This window comes from Tamandua tetradactyla, chromosome 2 (assembly GCF_023851605.1).
Source record: "Tamandua tetradactyla isolate mTamTet1 chromosome 2, mTamTet1.pri, whole genome shotgun sequence".
In the NCBI taxonomy this organism is placed as follows: Eukaryota; Metazoa; Chordata; class Mammalia; order Pilosa; family Myrmecophagidae; genus Tamandua; species Tamandua tetradactyla.
This window is the reverse complement of record NC_135328.1, coordinates 36,216,134-36,234,872: the sequence shown is the minus strand read 5'-3', so window position 1 is coordinate 36,234,872 and position 18,739 is coordinate 36,216,134. Positions and strand designations below refer to the sequence as shown.

The window sequence follows — 18,739 nt, the reverse complement described above, 5'->3', positions numbered from 1 at the left end:
CTTCAGAGATCACATCTAAAATTAACCCATCCAAACAGCCAGATAATGTGCTTTTCCCATTGCAACGTCAAGGACTTGTTTCTAGAAAATTGTGTTGAAAGACAGGATAAGAGATGGATGTTATTAAATAATTTCTGAAGTGATAAAAAGACATCAATTTGGGTATATTGTTTTGACCACATTTTGAGCTCTTAATTTTCACTCACAGTCTGACATGACCCCAGCCATTGCACATGCAATATTCTTCCCTAATGTTGCAGAATTGATTAAATCTAGAACGATCTACATAAACTGAACCATGTTTACAGGACTGTAGTTTGCATGATAGCATAATCATTTCTCACATCTGTATGTGAAAAGTTAGAATTATGATATATGAAAAAAAACCAAATTCTTTTTCAACTTTGCCACATCAGAAGCGGGCTCTAAACTTTGCCATTTCTCAAAATCTGCCTTTCCATTTGTAATAGCTCATGTGCCCTGCTGTCATTTATTTTAGGTTTCTAGCCACAGTTCCCAGATCACGAAGGACTCTGGCCTCAGCCTAAAGTATACAGCCTCAACTCCTAATAGAAAATCATGTTCTGGGCAGCATTGTGGGAAGGAAGGCAGTGGACCCCCACCTGCCTCAGGATTCTGGGTTTATTCTCCCATCAGAAGTGGATTACATAAATCTTTTTCATATAGAGGTAGGTTACATCACCTAAGGGAGACTGCATTTCTTTTGTCTGTTTAATAACCTTTTATTGGTTCCTTGAAATCCCTAAGACATAGTACAGACTCCTTAGGTTGCACTGCAAGACCCTCTGTGATCTGGTCTTGGCCATCATTCCTACTCGTGAACTATACCCAAGTGCTCAAGATAGTCCCATGTTCCTCATACCTCCATGTTTCAAACCATCTATCTAGCATGTCCTACTTCCTCCTATACTCCAACCTATTCCTACTCATCTTTCAATAAGACCCAGGTCTTCAAACATCAGTTCTTTTCTAGAGCCTTCCCCCAACTGCCTTACCCAGGCAGACTGAGCAGCAAATTCACCTGTGCTGCTGGAGCATGGCGGCATGTATCCATGTGTCATGGCCTTGATCTCACTACGGCAGTGACTTCTTAGGGTCTGTCTTTCAAAGCTCCTGGAGGGGACAGTGAGGCCTGGGTAAATCCTGGCTCTTTTACTTAATAACTGTGTGATCTTAGGGAAATCATTTTGTTGCTCTAAGACTGTTAATCTGTAAAATGAGAATACTGCTTTCCAAGAATCTGTTCACCCAGGAACTATCTATTGTGTGCTAGTGTGCTAGTTTCTCTGTCTTCGGTGATAAACAAAACAGTTCTGCTTTCAGGGGACATATGTAAGTAAACTCATTGGAGAGCATTATATGTAATGACAGTGATAAACTGAGTGCCTTGAGGTTTCTCAGCACATCTCTGTTGGTCCTTTATGTAACATGACGCAGTACCAAAATGTTGCAGAATAAATACATGAATTAAATTCCTGAGCAAGCAAACCAACAAAAATTCTTAAAGAAAAACTCAAGTATCAGCTACTGAGAACAATTTGAAGCCCTATTTTGACCTGGTTTTCAAATTGGCTTTTTATACTTTTTCAGAGTTTCTTCTCACATGTCTAGTGTCTGGCCTTAATGCTGCTGTTCTATACTAAACCTGTTTATCCAATAAACCATGGAGGTAAAACACTCTTCTGTTTGTTTTTTTGAAGATAGAGGCAGTGGAGAAGATAGCCAGGAAGAGAGTGACCTGGATGACCAAGGGAACCCTCCATTTGTGCCTCCTCCTGGATACATGATGTATACTGTGCTTCCTGATGGTTCTCCTGTACCCCAGGGCATGGCCCTGTATGCACCGCCTCCTCCCTTGCCCAACAATAGCCGACCTCTTACCCCTGGAACTGTCGTTTATGGTCCGCCTCCTGCTGGGGCCCCCATTGTGTATGGGCCTCCACCCCCCAACTTCTCTGTTCCCCTTATCCCCATCGGTGTGCTGCATTGCAATGTCCCAGAGCACCATAATTTAGTAAGTAGAAAGACATACAACCCTGTGGCCATACTGTTTCTTGACATGACTGAATAAGGTTATATACTTAATATCACAATTTCAGTTGATCTATTTATGAATGGATTGTATCCTAAAAGTGTTTGTCAGGCTGATATTTGGAACTAAGTAAGCATTCTCATAAAAATAATGTGACTAGGAATTCGAGTCCTAGGCCAGTTTATAGAAAACTAGTTTAAGCATTTATAACAAATATTTTCAGTCTCAAAATTAACCATTTTTTTAAGCTCATCATATATTTTACTATAACAATTTTCAATTGTTATAGTAATGTGTACGGAGAGGTATATTCTCATTAGTGTCTTTGAATTTATGCAATACATGTATATATATATATGTACCTATACATGCATGCACACATATGTGCATGTGTATATACATATATATGAATAGTGTACAGTAAGGTTTTTTGTAGGAACTATCTCTGGGTGGAAGATACAATTATCTTATTGTATGCACGATTCTGCATCCTGCTTTTCCCATTTAATGTTACAAGCATTTCCCGTGGTTTTACAGATTTTTTTAAAACAGTGTTTTTAATGTCTACAACATTTCTTTATTTGTAGGTATTATAGTTGTGTTAATTTTTACTCTATTTCTTGTTATTTTCGTAAGCTATATTCTAAGAAATAATTACTATTCACTAGATTACTTCTAACTTTTCAGTTCTAGAGATGTAAAATGCATTCAGAGTTCCTCCTTCAGGATACCTGAAGCTCTCTATTTTTTTTCACTTCTCTTCTGATGTAGGGGAAGATAAAAACTAAGAGACCTGGGTACCAAGACTCCAGCCCCATTTCATTAAGTCAGACTAGTTTCAGAGACAATACCTGTGTTTACATGATTAAGGATGATAGTCGTTCACTTTATCTTGCAGTTTTTCAGTGCACATTGTGTTTGTAGCAATTCTGTCTGTTTGGTATTTATTGATAATCTCCTAAACTGATTCTTTTACCCAATAACAGTGCCCAGTTGTTGTTTCCCAGGTGCACTTTTATACATCCCTATATTTGCATATGCAATTTCCTCAGTCTAAAAGATCTATCATTTTTTCTTCAAAACACACCGAACACCTCTTCCTCTGGGCAGCCTTCTCAAACATCTCCCCTCTCGTGCCAAGACATCCCAAAGAAGGGAAAGACTTCTGTGTCTAACTCTTCTGCTAGACTCTGAACTCTTAGTAGGCAGAAATTATCTGCAGGATGTAAATGTTTTTCAACCACATTAGGACTGATGGAAAAGTTAAAAGTTCAGGTAATCCATCTATGGCATGTAAGACTTAATTTTTCTTTTCACATAGCAGTCTTAGAAACTAATCCATTTTCAGGCCATAGATAACCACAGTTAAAATTTCAGCTTTTGGCAGAAAAGAAGGAAAACATCCTATGATTTTTCAGTATTGTATTTTTTCTTTGGTTCAGGAGAATGAAGTTTCTAGATTAGAAGACATAATGCAGCATTTAAAGTCAAAGAGATGGGAAGAACAGGAGGTGAGAATATCCAAGCGGCAATTTGAACAGGAAATAGAAGAACTACATCAGAATATTGATGGTCTTTTGCAAGAGAAGAAAGACTTAGAGCATGAAGTAGAGGAATTGCATTGGACCATTCAGAAGCATCAACAGCGAAAGTAAGATTATTAACCATTTTATTTTAAAAATTCAGATGAATATGATATTAGTTCATTAACATAGTCTAAACAGTACTATCTAATAGAACTTTCTGTAATTTTGGAAATAGTCTAGATCTACACTGTCCAAAATTGTAGCCCAAACCACATGTGGCTGTCGAGCCCTTGAAATGTGGCTAATGCAACTGAGGAACTGAATTTTTAATAACAAATGGTCACTACCTATATTGGACAGTGTGGATATAAATCCTCTTGGCAAATAATCAAAATCAGCTCTTCTTGTAATCCCTCTTGAAGAATGTACAATCTTCCTGCCTCTCAGCTACCTTAAGTAAAATCATGGCAGATATCCTCAACTCTTTCCTTTTCGTTACTCCTTCAGGCAACCAGTTGGTCACCAAGTCCTACTGACACTATACACCAAAAGCTCTCAAACTGGACTTTCATTCCCACTGCCCTGGCCTTCATCCGTGACCCATTGTAGTAGCTTCTTCACTGGCCTCTTTGTCTAGTCTCTACCTCCACTCTACCTTGATACAGTTGCAAATCTTACCATGCCACTTTTACTTCAAGATACATTGCCTTGCAGGTTTTAAATCCTGTCGACTATTTTTATCCTTCTCTCCAACATATAGTATGTAATCTGGCCCTCCTTACCTGCCTGTGGTTTCCCCAATCACCGTGTTTTGTCATGCTTTCACACCTTTGCATATGCTGTTCTCTGTGCCTGAGATGTCTTCTTTCTCTTCCCTGTCTGCCCTATTCTAACCTGTCCTTCAGTACTAAGGTTAAGGACCCTCTCTTACACAAAGCCTTTCTCTTCTCAGTTACCTACAACTAGGAGTTAACCCTCAGGCATAGTGCTCCTCACACTATTTTAAGAGTCCCAGGTGCTCCCCTGAGGGCAAAGGTGGGGCCTCCATTTCTGTGTCCCAGCACCTGGCCTATGGCCATCTAGCACAGAGCAGGTTTGTAATGAATGCAATGTCTGCTAATTGGGCCAGTTATGTAGATGCCCACCTTCTGCGGTAGTCAGTAGATTATGGCATTTCCCCAGTTTTTGTAGTTTAAGCCAGACTAAGCTGCTCCTGTGTTGTGGCCTTTGGAGGACACAAAAGTATGTGAGTCATGGTTCCTGCCTTCTAGGAGCAGACTCAGGCAGAGACTGTTCTGGTAGGGAAAAACACTATCTGTTATTTTTATGGATATGCATGTGGGGGCATTTTAATTTTGTTTTTATTTTGAAGTTTGAAGTGGTAGGGCAGTAGGATAAACACTTCTTTTCTAAGAAATTTGGATGACAAAAATATTCAAAAAAGAAAATAAAAATCATCTGTATGTCTATTATTTAAAGAGAAATAATCTAAGAACCTGTTAACATATCGAGTTTATCTTCAAATTTTTCCATCACACACTCATGAATAGTCCCAGTTTCAAATAAATCTGTTATATTAGCCTCATATTATTGGATTGTGTGTCATGCTTTTTGTTATGTCCCCATAGTTTAGAAGAATGGAGTAAATTAAAACAAAAAAAATGAGCGGGTGTCAGGGCATCCTTTGAGCTGGGCCTTGAAGTATAGTTTTGAAAGACTTGATGGCTATTGTTTGGATGGATATAATGGTTTATGTTTTTGTACTTCAGAAGAATAGAAATAGCAACAATTGTCTAGGCCAAGTGTTCACAATACAGTCATCTTTGTTATATAAATAGGAACAAAACCACTGCATTATACATTGTGCATATTACACACTTATTGTCAACGGTATATATACCATGTTGAATAAAAGTAACCTGAGGCCTTGAATGTAATCAAGGGGCACTGCTTCTCTTATCCCTTCTTATTTAAGAAAGTCATAGTACATCTTTTTAGCAGTTGAGTTTCAAGTGTCTACACATTACCTACTTTTAAAATCTTTTAATGTATGTGTTGTTTTTGTTTTTTTAGAGACTTCATTGATGGAAATGTTGAGAATCTTATTACTGAACTAGAAATAGAAAAATCACTCAAACACCATGAAGATATTGTAGATGAAATTGAATGCATTGAAAAGACCCTTCTGAAACGCCGCACAGAGCTTAGGGAAGCTGACCGACTGCTAGCAGAGGCTGAGAGTGAACTTTCACACACAAAAGAGAAAGTTTGTCCTGTTGTGGTTTTGGGTGTGAGTTTGGTGTGGGTGAGATAGCTTACTGTCATTGGCATGAAGGTTTAGAAAGAAAGTGCTGTGTGACTCCAAGCTCATGTCAGACAAATGGGTTCTGGACTTGCCTCAGCTAGTTAGGGTTTTGAGAATTTGGGAAGCCACTTATGTCCCCTGAGCTTTGCTTTCCTTATCTATATATTGAAGCTAAGAATACCTGTTTCATAAGGCTTTTCAGTGTGAATTAACTGATATAACATTTGAAGTGCCTGAAGTCATTTAGAAATAAACAAAATTCTAGCAGCAAAAGACTCACCCCCACTTCCTCATCTGTGTGACTTTTTAAAAAATTATTTAGGCTCTGATATTTGTGGTTATTTTTTTTTAATGGGTCATTCTTATATTCTTATTAAGTCATAATAGATCTCAAGACTCCTTATTTTTTCTCTAAGTTGGAAATGATAAAAAATAAAATGTTTTTTGGTCTGAGACAGTATTCCTTAGACACAAAGCAGAATGAAGTGAGGGAAGGAAGGAAGCTAACTTCATCATAGCCACACATTGGCCTGGCCATTTTATAAATGCCGCTTAATTTAACCCTTTTGGCAACCCTATAAAGATGGTGTTATTCCAGTTTACAGATGAAGCTCAGAGAGGCTGGTAATTGGCACAGGTGACACAGTGGAAGTTCTTCCTCATCAGGAGAGCTTTTTTAGTTAAATGAGAATTCTGAGACAAAAACGTTCCATGGGGTGCACGGGTGTTTCAGTGGTAGAGTGCTTGCCCTGCATGTGGGAGACCCAGGTTCGTTTCCTAGACCATGGAACTTAAAAAAAAAATAGTTCTTTGCCCACATGGAGTACCTCAGGAGTACTACTTTTATATTAGATCTATTTATTATATTTATAGAAATTTATTACTTGGGACTGAAGTGAATAATTTGAGTCATTAAAGAAATTCTGTGAGTGATGACTTTATTAAGAATAGAAAAATGTCTTCAGATGATCAACTCCTTTTGCTATCACATGTTAAGTCACTGAGAAAAAATAAGTGTGAGAAAGGCTAGAGAGAATTCTATCAGTGGTATATAAAAGAAAATTGATGGTATCAATAGTAGATGGAGGTAGTAACGAAATCAAGGCGATAATCTCTGCACCCTCCCCCAACATCCCAAAATGACTAAGGAAGGCAGCCTGGTGAGAAGCAGAAGGAGGGTGAAAATAGCTGTAATTTGAAAGGAATATGCCAGGCATGTTAAAACCTGACATAGGAAGAGACAAAAACTACTTAGAAATGTGGCCTTCTGGAGTATGTGGTGAGGTTTTTTTGTCCAGTGCTTTGCTGATGAAACAGACAGAAACTAGCTGACTGAAATTGAAGGAAGTATGGTGAAAATTTAGCCCTTTTGGAGCTTGCCAAACCTTTTGCATCCACACAGGATATTTTATAAGCAAGTTTAAGATGCAGACACTTCTGACTTGTGTAATTGCAAAACTTGAGTTTATTGGCTGAAGATGAGTTACTTTTCAAGTACAAACCAAGCTCTGTTTTTGGACCTTTTGATGACATTGTTTTAAACACCCTTTTAGGTAGTAAAAGGAACCAAGTTGATAAAATATATAGAAAGCAAGTTTCACTTTTCAGAAATATTTAATATTTTTGTTTCTCAGTCATATTAAATCATCTGCAGATAAATGAGTGTTTACTTAACTTGTTAATATCTAGAGTATAGGAAGAATCTCTATGTGGAGGGAATTTTGGTAAAATCACTTCATTGTTACTCAATTAGGTATGTATTTTTAAATGGAAAAAAAAACATACTAATAATACTGCATTTTATTTTGAAATAACAAATCATATACAATCCCACTATCCTCAAAAGAATTTCTTTTGCCTAGCCTTTCTGTCTTTGTTGACGCAGAATAATTTTACATAGGTGTTTTTACAGTGCTTCTACCATTTTACGTTTATTTTTTTTCAGTCAGCATATCACTGACATATTGCTAGATTGTTATCATTTTAAAGGGTCTCAATATTGTGTCTATACATTATTCCTGAATCTATTATTTGTCAAGTTTTCTATTAGTTCAGTATACAATAAGCATTTTTGATGAGTAGTTCTTTGCTCCCAAATTATTTTCTGAGTATTGAAGAATTGAAGTGAATACACATTTTTATAAGTTTTTCTGCTTTATATAAGCCTTTATAAGCCTTGCTGCTTTTCCAAAAGGGTTGGAAAAGTTTGGAATTCCAGTATTTAGATTTACACTGCCAGTAGTTGTGAGTGAGTACTGTAACTGAATTGCTTTTAATGAAAGTTTCTTTTTTTAGACAAAAAATGTTGTTGAGAAGTTCGCTGATGCCAAGAGAAATTTATTACAAACTGAGTCAGATGCTGAGGCATTAGAAAGGAGAGCTCAGGAAACTGCTCTTAACCTTGTCAAAGCCGATAAGCAGTTAAGGTATGTGGAGTCTCTAGCCCATTGACGTATAGAGGGTAATAATCATTTTATGATAAATAATATATTAAGTCTAAGGGGTCAGTGGGGAATTAAGTAATATGCTTTAGATTGCTCCAGGCTGATGCACAGAATTTGGAACAGCACAAAATTGAGCAACAAGAAATCTTGAAAGAAATAAACAGAATTCTAGCAGCAAAAGACTCAGACTTCCAGTGTTTAAACAAGAAGAAGGAAGACCTGACAGAAGAGTAAGTAAGGCCACTGAAAGGCTTCCAGGGCTTTGTGCTGGAAGACACATTCTTGGGGTTCAGTCTCCTTTAGGATCTATCCTAGTACTGTGCTTTGCAGGCTTCAGAAACTGCAGCAAGACATCGAGACTGCAGAATGCAATGAGAACCACCACCTGCAGGTCCTCAAAGAATCTGAGACCCTCCTGCAGGCCAAGAGAGCAGAGCTGGAAAAGCTGAAAAGCCAGGTATGGCAAAAGGCAGTTCAAGACACAAATTCATGCTACTTTGAAGCCTGTATTAATTTTATGATTATAAAAGTAACACATGTTTGAACTGAAGTCAAGAACATGGCTTATCAGGTTTGGGCCTATTGTAAAGGGTCCTGATTGTAAGCTCTTACAGCAGTCACATATGTTCAGGAGGTGTAATTGTTATTTCTAAATTCTGAGATACTGAGCTGTTTATATATTACCTGGTCATTTCCAGAAACTTCGGGTATTGACACATGAGACTCAGGGTTAGAGCACTAAAGTTATGAAAGTCAGCAGTACCCCATACAGGAACTGTTTAAGAAGTTGAAAAAGTGATCAAACTTTGATTAGGAATATGAATGAAGCTTATCTGGATAGGACTAAGGTAAATCAGAAACCAGGATTAAAGGATGATATTGTCCATATTTTAAAATATCAACTCTGTATGAGACTAAATGGATGGATATTTATTTGGTGCAAATATATATTTTTGGCAGTGCATTTCCTAATTTAACTTATGTGTTCAGTTGGACACCATAAATACATGGAATCTTGAAAAGGGAATGAGATTTTTTTGGTTTGTCCAGGATAAGTGTGATGCCCCAATATCCCAGAGTAATTTGGGCAGTGAATGAAGTGTTTGAAAAGTCCCCTTGAGGGTCTGAAGAGAAAGGAGGAAATATTCAACTTCGCCATTTGGAGAATTTCTGATATTCTCACAGGCAGTGGGGACAACCAAATCAATAGGCTGAGCCCTTGGTCTTGGGGTTCACCCCTATGAAACTTATTCATGCAAAGGATAGACTAAGCCAACTTAAAATTAGGCCTAAGAGTCACCCCCAGAGAACCTCTGTAGTTGCTCAGATGTGGTCTCTCCCTCTAAGCCTACTCGGCAGGTGAACTAACTGCCCTCTGTCCTACATGAGATATGACTTCTAGGGGTGTAAATCTCCCTAGCAACATGGGACAGAAATCCTGGAATGAGCTGGGACCCAGCATCAAGGGATTGAGAAAGGTTTTTTGACCAAAAGGGGGAAGAGAGAAATGAGACAAAAAAAAGTTTCAGTGACTGAGAGATTTCAGAGTCAAGAGGTTATCCTGGAGGTTATTCTTATGCATTGTATAGATATCCCCTTTTTAGTTTATAGTGTATTGGGGTTGCTAGAGGGAAGTACCTGAAACTGTTGAGCTGTGTTCCAGTAGCCTTGAATCTTGAAGACGATTGTATAAAGATATAACTTTTACAATATGACTGTGTGGTTGTGAAAACCTTGTGTCTAATGCTCTTTTATCCAGGGTTTGGACAGATTAGTAAAAAAATGTGGATAAAAACATAAATAAATAACAGAGGGGACAAAGGGTAAAATAAATTGGGTAGATGTAAATACTAATGGTCAGTGAAAGGGAGGGGTAAGGGGTATGGCATGTATAAGTTTTTTTTCTTTTTATTTCTTTTTCTAAAGTGAAGCAAATGTTCTAAAAAATGATCATGGTGACGAATACACAAGTATGAGATGATATTATGAACCATTGATTGTATACCATGTATGAGATGTATGTGTGTTAAGATTTGTCAATGGAAATATATTTTTAAAAAAATTACACGTTTATACAAAAAAAGGTTGGGAAATATAAAATGAAAGAATAAATGAGACAGTATATCATACTAGTTAAGAGTATAGAGCCCAACCCAAATCCACATCCCAACTTAATGATGATCTACTCAGTAAAAGAAGTGAGTTCCGGCACATGGTATACTATAAGAGATCATTTATGCTCAGTATGTTTGTGAACACTTCTGTTTATGTTTTTAGTCTATACCAAAGTGTAAAAGTGATCATCTAAGACGGGGCAGGGGGGTTAAAGTATTTTCTATTTTTCTTCATTTTCTTGTCTGCATTTTCTAATTTTTCTGTAGATAAATATGCATTGCCTTTAAAAATTAGAAGTAATTTTTAAATTTATAAAACAAAAATAAATCCCCATCTTACTTCCGTTTTCAACATTGTTGTCAAATCAAATAAAGTATAAATATGAAAGTGCTTTGAAAACCATAACCTTAGGAATAGTCATTATTATCATATTGCTGTTATTTGAGTGATTTTAAGTATGTGAGCTCAAGGTCCTTATTAAGCCCCCTAACCCCAACCTGGCCTTCCTGATCTTTGAGGTTGGGGCATTAGTTCCTCATTTACTCCTACAGCCTCCTTGATAGGTAGCTTTAGCTGGACTACATAGTCTCCATCTTAGCACTAAAAAATTATATGGCTTTTATCAACCTTTGCATTCTTCCCCTTTTCTTAAATGCAGGTGGCAGATCAGCAGCAGGAGATGGCCATCTTGGACAGGCAATTAGGACATAAAAAGGAGGAGATGCATTTACTGCAGGGAAGCATGGCCCAGGCAAAAGCTGACCTCCAGGAAGCTCTGAGACTGGGAGAAACTGAAATAGCAGAGAAGTGCAGTCATATCAGGGTATGTTTTTCACTATTTTTTCCTTAAGAACCCTTAGGACCATGCTATGGATTTATTTTAATGTATTTTTCATTGATCCCCCTGAATGCATATATAAATTCCTGAGGTATTCACTCCTTTTCTAGCTCAGTTTAGTGTTATGTTATGTATCCATCCTCTGGCTCTTTTGGGTCGTCCCCCTCATATCATGTTCTAGATGTGCCCAAGGTTTTCTTATCTCTGGGCCCTTATTCATACCATTTCTTCTCAAGGAATCGCCTTTCTTTCTTATCACTAGCCAGTTCCTACACGTTTTTCTAAGCCCAGCTTCATGCTCCCTCCTCTAAGAAGACCTCCCTGACTTTTTCCCACCCCAACAGGAGTTTTTTCTCTTTGAGTTCTGTGGCACCATGTTTCCCAGGGTCATTAGCATTTATAGCCTTGCGTGATGGTGTTTATGTGCCCTTACATATCTCCCTACAAGATGCTGAGCACCTGAAGTGTAGGAACCATTTAAGTCAGCCTTTTTTCTCCATGACAAAATGTTTTGCGTATAGTAAATATTGCCTGTGTAGTTAAATGAATATAGCATATTAGTTCCTTATTTCTCTCATTCAGAAATGTGTTGCAAAATATAGTGCTGTTTTTTACATAAAAGGCAAAAAAGAATGTTTCCAATTTGGAATTTCTTTGAAATGTAACAGTTAATATCAGAGCTGATTTTAAAGTAATTTCTATTCATAAATTTGTGGGGAGATGTGGCTGTTTTTTCTTTATTTTTATTTTTTCTTCTCTTTGCACAGGAAGTAAAATCTTTTCTGGAAGAACTGAGTTTCCAGAAAGGAGAACTGAATGTCCAGATAAATGAAAAAAAAGCCCAACTTGTACTTATAAAGCAGGAAATTGGAAAAGAAGAAGAAAATCTTCAGGTAGTTGAAGGGCAAATGTCTAAGTATAAAACTGGTAAGTTTAAAGGAAAACAATCACATAAGTTTGAGATTAGAAAATATCTATAATTTAGTCAGAGTTCGAGCTCTGAAGCTATGAAAGTCAGTAGTACCCATATAGGAACTGTTTAAAAAGTTGAAAACGTAATCAGATTTGAGTAGAGATATGAATGAAGCTGATCTGGACAAGACTAAGGTAAATCAGAATTCAGGGTAAAGGATGATATCATCCGTATTTTAAAACATCAACTTCTGTGTAAAGCCAAAGGGAGAAATGTGTATTTGGTACAAAATTTATATTTTGGGTAGTACATTTCCTGTTTAACTTGTCAGTTTAGTTGAACACCTAAATACATGGAATCTGGAATAAGGCATGAGATTTTGTTGGTTTGTCCAGGGTAGTGTGATGCCCCAATATATCCCGGAGTAATATGGGGAGTAAATAAAGAAGTATTTGTAAAGTCCCCTTGGGGGACTGGGGAAAAAGGAGGAACATATTCAACTTCACAATTTGGAGAATTTCTGATATTCTCATAGGCAGTGGGGACAACCAAATCAATAGGCCATGCCCTCAATCTTGACATTCACCCCTATGAAACTTATTCCTGCAAAGCATAGGCTAAGCCTATTTAAAATTAGGCCGAAGTGTCATCCCCAGAGAACCTCTTTTGTTGCTCCGATGTGGGTTCTCTAAGCCCACCCAGCAGGTGAACTCACTGTCCTCCCCGCTATGTGGGACATGACTCCCAGGAGTATAAATCTCCCTGGCAATGTGGAACAGAAATCCCAACATCTGGGATTGAGAAAGCCTTCTTGAGCAAAAGGGGGAAGAGAGAAATGAGACAAAGTTTTAGTGACTGAGAAATCTCAAACAGAGTTGAGAGGTTACCCTGGGGGTTATTCTTATGCACTATATAGATTTTCCTTTTTAGTTTATGGAGTATTGGAGTTGCTAGAGGGAAATACCTAAAACTTTTGAGTTGTGTTCCAGTAGCCTAGATTTTTTAAGACGATTGTATAAAGATATAACTTTTCCAATGTGATAGTGTGATTGTGAAAACCTTGTGTCTAATGCTCCTTTTTTTTATCCATGGTATAGACAGATGAGTAAAAAAATATGAATAAAAAATAAATAAGTATTAGGGGGAACAAAGGGTAGAATAAATTGGGTAGATGGAAATACTAGTGGTCAATGAGAGGGAGGGGTAAGATGTATGGAGTATATGAGTTTTTTTTTTCTTTTTATTTACTTTTCTGGAGTAATGCAAATAATCTAAAAAATGATCATGGTGATGAATACACAACTGTGTGATGATATTGTGAGCCATCGATTGTATCCCATGTATGGAATGTATATGTGTGAAAATTTGTCAATAAAAATATATTTTTTAAAAAAAGCCTATATTCTAGCTCACAGAAAAAATACAAATGGTCAAATAAACTATTAATAAGCAAAGGAAAGCCAAATTTTAAAAGATATTTTTACCACTAAAATTAATATGATTTATTTAAAAGTAAAATGATATTCATTGCTAGCTAGGGCATTGTGAAGGAAGAACACTTACAGGCTGCTGATTCAAGTATAAATTGGATTCAAGACTCTTAAAATTGACACTTGTTTAACCACTGAGCCCATTTAATTGTAATCTAAATAGGACAACATTTTTATGTACATTGTAGCAATATTTGTAATGGCAAAATTTAGAGGCAATTTAAATGACCAATTTAAGAGTCATATATATATTTTTTTTTACATGGGTAGGCACCGGCAATCGAACCTGGGTCCTCGGGCATGGCAGGCAAGCATTCTTACCTGCTGAGCCACCGTGGCCCGCCCAAGAGTCATATTTTTAATAGCATTTAACAACCATAAAGAAATACTTCTGAGAAGAATGAAAAAATACACAAAAATTGAATATGCATATAATCCCATTTTATTTTAAAGATCATATCTATATGTATGTGTATAGTATGTGTGCTCCTGGAAGGAAATACATTATCTTTGGAGAATGGGATAATAACTCATCTATATTTTCTTCTTTTATACTTTTTTTGTATATTCCAAATTTTCTGCACTGAGAAAGTACTTCTATAATTAGGAAAAAAGAAGTGCTTATTTTTAAAAATCTATATTTCAAGGGCCAAAAATTATTCTTTAAATCTAGGCTTATATTTTAAACCTTTTTCCATTTATTTTGATTAGTTTTTATTCATATAAAAACTGGAGGACATTATTTTAGAACTGATCTTCATTAACTGTTTTTATTAAAATATTTTAAATAAATTAATATTTAACAATACTTTCACTAAAAAAACCAGTTACCTAATTGATTATTTCTTTATTGTTTCTTATATCATTCAATCGCATTATTTTTCTGTTTGATTTTGTAAATATTTCCAAGATCATTTAATAGCTTGGACCATGTTTTGTTTCTCTTTGTTAGAACTCAAGAATATTCTGGACATGTTACAACTTGAAAACAGTGAACTGCAAGGTTTGAAGTTACAGCATGACCAAAAGCTGTCTGAGTTAGAAAAGACTCAGGTTGAAGTGCTAGAGGTAATGAATAAAGCCACTGGACCTTAGCAAATTGCAGTATTTCTCTTTTAGGATCTTTGAGTCCTCTTTTATCTGATTTAGGAGAAACTCGAGTTAGAGAATTTGCAGCAGACAGCCCAGCGACAGAGAGGGCAAATAGAGTGGCAAAAGCAGCTCCTTGAGAAGGACAAACGAGAAATAGAGCAAATGGCCTCTGAGACCCAAGCATTACAAGCATGTGTTGAGTCTTTGAGAAAAGAAAAGGAAGATCTTGAAGAAAAATGTGACACTTGTGAAAAGAAGTTGGCACAAACCAGAAGGTGAGAGCAGGAACATATAAGCTTTCAGGATCACTTATTGAAGGTGAAAGCATTTTTTTTTTAATTGTCAAAGTAATATAGACACATAAAAAATTGGAAAATAGAAAAAAGGGGGGGAAAACCCATCCCACAGACTCAATATACTATTACAATTCTCCAGTAGCATTTCTTAGTGAATTAACTTATAGGTGTTTTATTTTTACCTTGTAATTTTTATTCTAGTTACATATATATGACCTAAAATTTCCCCTTTTAACCACATTCACATATGTAATTTAGTGTTGTTTACATTCGCAATGTTGTACTACCATCACCATTACAAAACCTTTACGATCAACCCAAATAAAAATTCTATACAACTTAAGCATTAACTCCCCTTCCCCTACCCCCAACCCTGCCCCTAGTAGCCTGTATTCAAGATTCTGACTCTGTGAATATGCTTAGTCTAGTTATTTCACTGATCAATGAGATCATACAATATTTGTCCTTTTGTGTCTTGTTTATTTCACACAACGTCTTCAAGGTTCATCCATATTGTTGCAAGTATCAGGACTTCATTCCTTTTTAATGCTGAATGTTATTCCATTGTGTGTGTGTGTGTGTGTGTATATATATATATATATATATACACACACACACACACACATATATATATACACCCCACATCTTGTTTATCCATTCATCAGTTGATAAATACTTGGGTCGCTTTCTTTTGGCAGTTGTGAACATTGGTGTGCAAATATCTGTTGAGTCCCAACTTTCAATTCTTTGGGGTATATACCTGGTAGTGAGATTACCAGGTCGTATGGTAATTCTATTCTTAGCTTTCTGAGGAACTGTCAAACTATCTTCCACGGTGACTATACCATTTTACATTCCCATCAGCAAGAATGAGTGTTCTTTCTCCACATCCTCTTCAACATTTATGATTTTCTTTTTTTCTTAATAGTAACTGCTCTAGTGAGTGTGAAATGGTATCTCATTGTGGTTTTGATTTTTGCAATTTCCCTCATGCACATCACATACTAATGATATTGAGCATTTTTTAATTGCTTTTTAGCTATTTGTATATCCTCTGTAGAGAAATGTCTAGTCAAGTCTTTTGCCCATTTATTAATTGAGTTGCTTGTATTTTTACTGTTGAGTTGTAGGATTTCTTTATATATTCTGAATATTAAACCCTATTGAATATGTGGCTTCCAAATATTTTCTCCCATTAAGTATGTTGTCTTTTCACTTCATGATAAAGCCCATTGCATAAAAATTTTTAATTTTCTTTATTTTTCTTTTATTGCTTGTTGCTAAGAAACCAAGCCCAGCAGAAGATTCTGAAGATGCTTCACTATATTTTCTTCTAGGAGTTTTATGGTCCTAATTCTTATATTTAGGTCTTTGATCCATTTTGAATTAGTATTTGTATATAGTATGAGATGGGAGATTTCCTTCATTTGTTTGCCTAAGGATACCCAGCACCATTTGTTGGAGAGGCTGTTCTTTCCCAATTGAGTGGACTTGGAAGCCTTGTCTCAAATCAATTGGCTATAAATATATGAGGGTCTATTTCTGAACTCTTAGTTCAATTCCATTGGTCTGTTTATCTGTCCTTGTGCCAGTACCGCACTGTTTTGACCACTGCCACTTTGTCATAAGTTTTAAAGTCAGAAGTGTGATTCCTCCAACTTAGTTCTGTTTCAGGATTGTTTTGGCTAATACAGGGCCCCTTACACTTTCAAATAAATTTGAAGACTAGCTTTTCCATTTCTACAGTGTAGGCTGTTGGAATTTTGATTGGGATTGTTTTGAATCTGTAAATCATTTTGGGTAGAATTTGCATCTTGACAATATTTAGTCTTCTAATCTGTGAGCATGGAATGGAATGTTTTCCATTTATTTAGATTTTCTTTTAGTAAAGTTTTGTGGTTTTCCGTGTATGAGTCCTTTATAGCCTTTAAATTTATTCCTATTTGATTCTTTTAGTTGCTATTTTAAATGAAATTTTTTCTTGATGTCCTCAGATTCCTCATTATTATTGTATAGTAACACTACTGATTTTTGCCTGTTGATACTCTACCCTGACACTTTGCTGAATTTATTTATTAGCTCTAGTAGCGTTGTTGTGGATTTTTCAGGACTTTCTATATGTGATCATGTCATGCAAATAGTGAAAGTTTTACTTATTCCTTTCCAATTTGGATACCTTTATTTTTTTTTGTTTCCTAACTGCTCTGGTTAGAACCTTCAGTACTGGTTTGAATAACCATGGTGACAGTGAGCATCTTTGTCTTGGTCCAGATCTTAGAGGGAAAGCTTTCAGTCTCTCACCATCGAATATGGTGTTAGCTGTGGGTTTTTCAGATATGCCCCTTATCATGTTGAGGAAGTTTCCTTTTTTCCCTGTCTTTCTAAGGTTTTATCAAGAAAGGATGCTGGGTTTTTTCAAATGCCTTTTCTGCATCAATTGAGATGCCCTTTTTTTCCTTTTCATTTTATTAATGTAGTGTATTACGTTAATTGATTTTCTTATATTGAACCAGCCTTGCATACCTGTAATAAGTCCCACTTGACCATGGTACCTAATTCTTTTAATTTGCTATTAGATTAGGTTTCCTAGTATTTTTGGGGGGATTTTTGCATCTATATTCATAAGAGATATTGATCTTTAATGTTTTCTTCTTATGATATCTTTATCTGACTTTTGTATTAGGGTAATGTTGGCTCGTACAATGAGTTAGGAAGTGTTTCCTCCTCTTTAGTTTTTGGAAGAGTTTGAGCAGGATTTGTGTTCTTGGAATGTTTGGTCGAAAGCATCTGTGAAGCCATCTGGTAGTGGGGATTTCTTTCTTGGGAGGTTTTTGATGACTGATTCAATCTCTTGTAATTGATCTGTTAAGGTCTCCTATTACTTCTAGAGTCAGTCTAGGTTGTTCATGTGTTTCTAGGAATTTGTCCAATTTCATCTAGGTTGTCTTATTTGTTGGCATACAGTTGTTTGCAGTATCCTCATATGGTCCTTTTTATTTTTGTGGGGTCAGTAGTAATGTCCCCCTCTCATTTCTGATTTTATTTCCTGCATGATTCTTCTTTTTTTATCAGCCTAACTGAAGGTTTGTCAATTGTATTGATCTTTTCAAAGAACCAACTTTTGATTTTGTTTAATGCACTCTTGTGTTTTTATTCTTTATTTCATCTGTTTCTGCTATAATCTTTGTTATTTCTTTCTTTCTGCTTGCTTTGGCTTTAGGTTGCCTTTCTTTTTCTAGTTTTCTCAGGTGTGCAACTAGATCTTTGATTTTAGCTCTTTTATTTTGTCTAATGTAAGCAATTAAGGCTATAAATTTCCCTCTCAGCACTGCCTCCTCTGTATCCCATAAGTTTTGATATGTTGTATTTTCATTTTCATTAATCTCAAGATATCTGATCTCCCTTGTAATTTCTTCTTTGACCCATTGATTGTTTAAGAGTATGTTAATTAACTTCCATGTATTTGTGGATTTTCTAGTTCCCTGCCTGTTATTGATTCCCAACTTCATTTCATTGTGGTCAGAGAACATGCTTTGTATAATTTCATTCTTTTTAATTTATTGAGACTTGTTTTGTGACCCAGCATGTGGTCTGTCCTAGAGAAAGATCCATGTGCACTTGAGAAAAATATATATCCTGCTGTTTTGGGGTGGAATGTTCTGTATAT

The 18,739-nt window shown here is 36.1% G+C and overlaps 1 protein-coding gene across 19 annotated transcripts in view; it reads left to right on the top strand.

Annotated features, from left to right (window-relative positions):
- The window catches only part of CNTRL (centriolin), a 152,378-nt gene that overhangs the window by 114,032 nt on the left and 19,607 nt on the right, over positions 1–18,739 (top strand). For 17 of the 19 annotated variants that reach the window (XM_077143255.1, XM_077143259.1, XM_077143267.1 and 14 more), the window contains 11 exons: positions 500–689; positions 1,722–2,035; positions 3,496–3,704; positions 5,653–5,869; positions 8,180–8,310; positions 8,418–8,558; positions 8,659–8,785; positions 11,102–11,266; positions 12,049–12,208; positions 14,637–14,752; positions 14,834–15,051. In XM_077143255.1, coding sequence (XP_076999370.1) covers positions 500–689; positions 1,722–2,035; positions 3,496–3,704; positions 5,653–5,869; positions 8,180–8,310; positions 8,418–8,558; positions 8,659–8,785; positions 11,102–11,266; positions 12,049–12,208; positions 14,637–14,752; positions 14,834–15,051 — 1,988 coding nt within the window. The remainder of the gene's footprint in view (positions 1–499; positions 690–1,721; positions 2,036–3,495; positions 3,705–5,652; positions 5,870–8,179; positions 8,311–8,417; positions 8,559–8,658; positions 8,786–11,101; positions 11,267–12,048; positions 12,209–14,636; positions 14,753–14,833; positions 15,052–18,739) is intronic. The other 2 variants (XM_077143263.1, XM_077143265.1) reach the window with 1 other exon arrangement.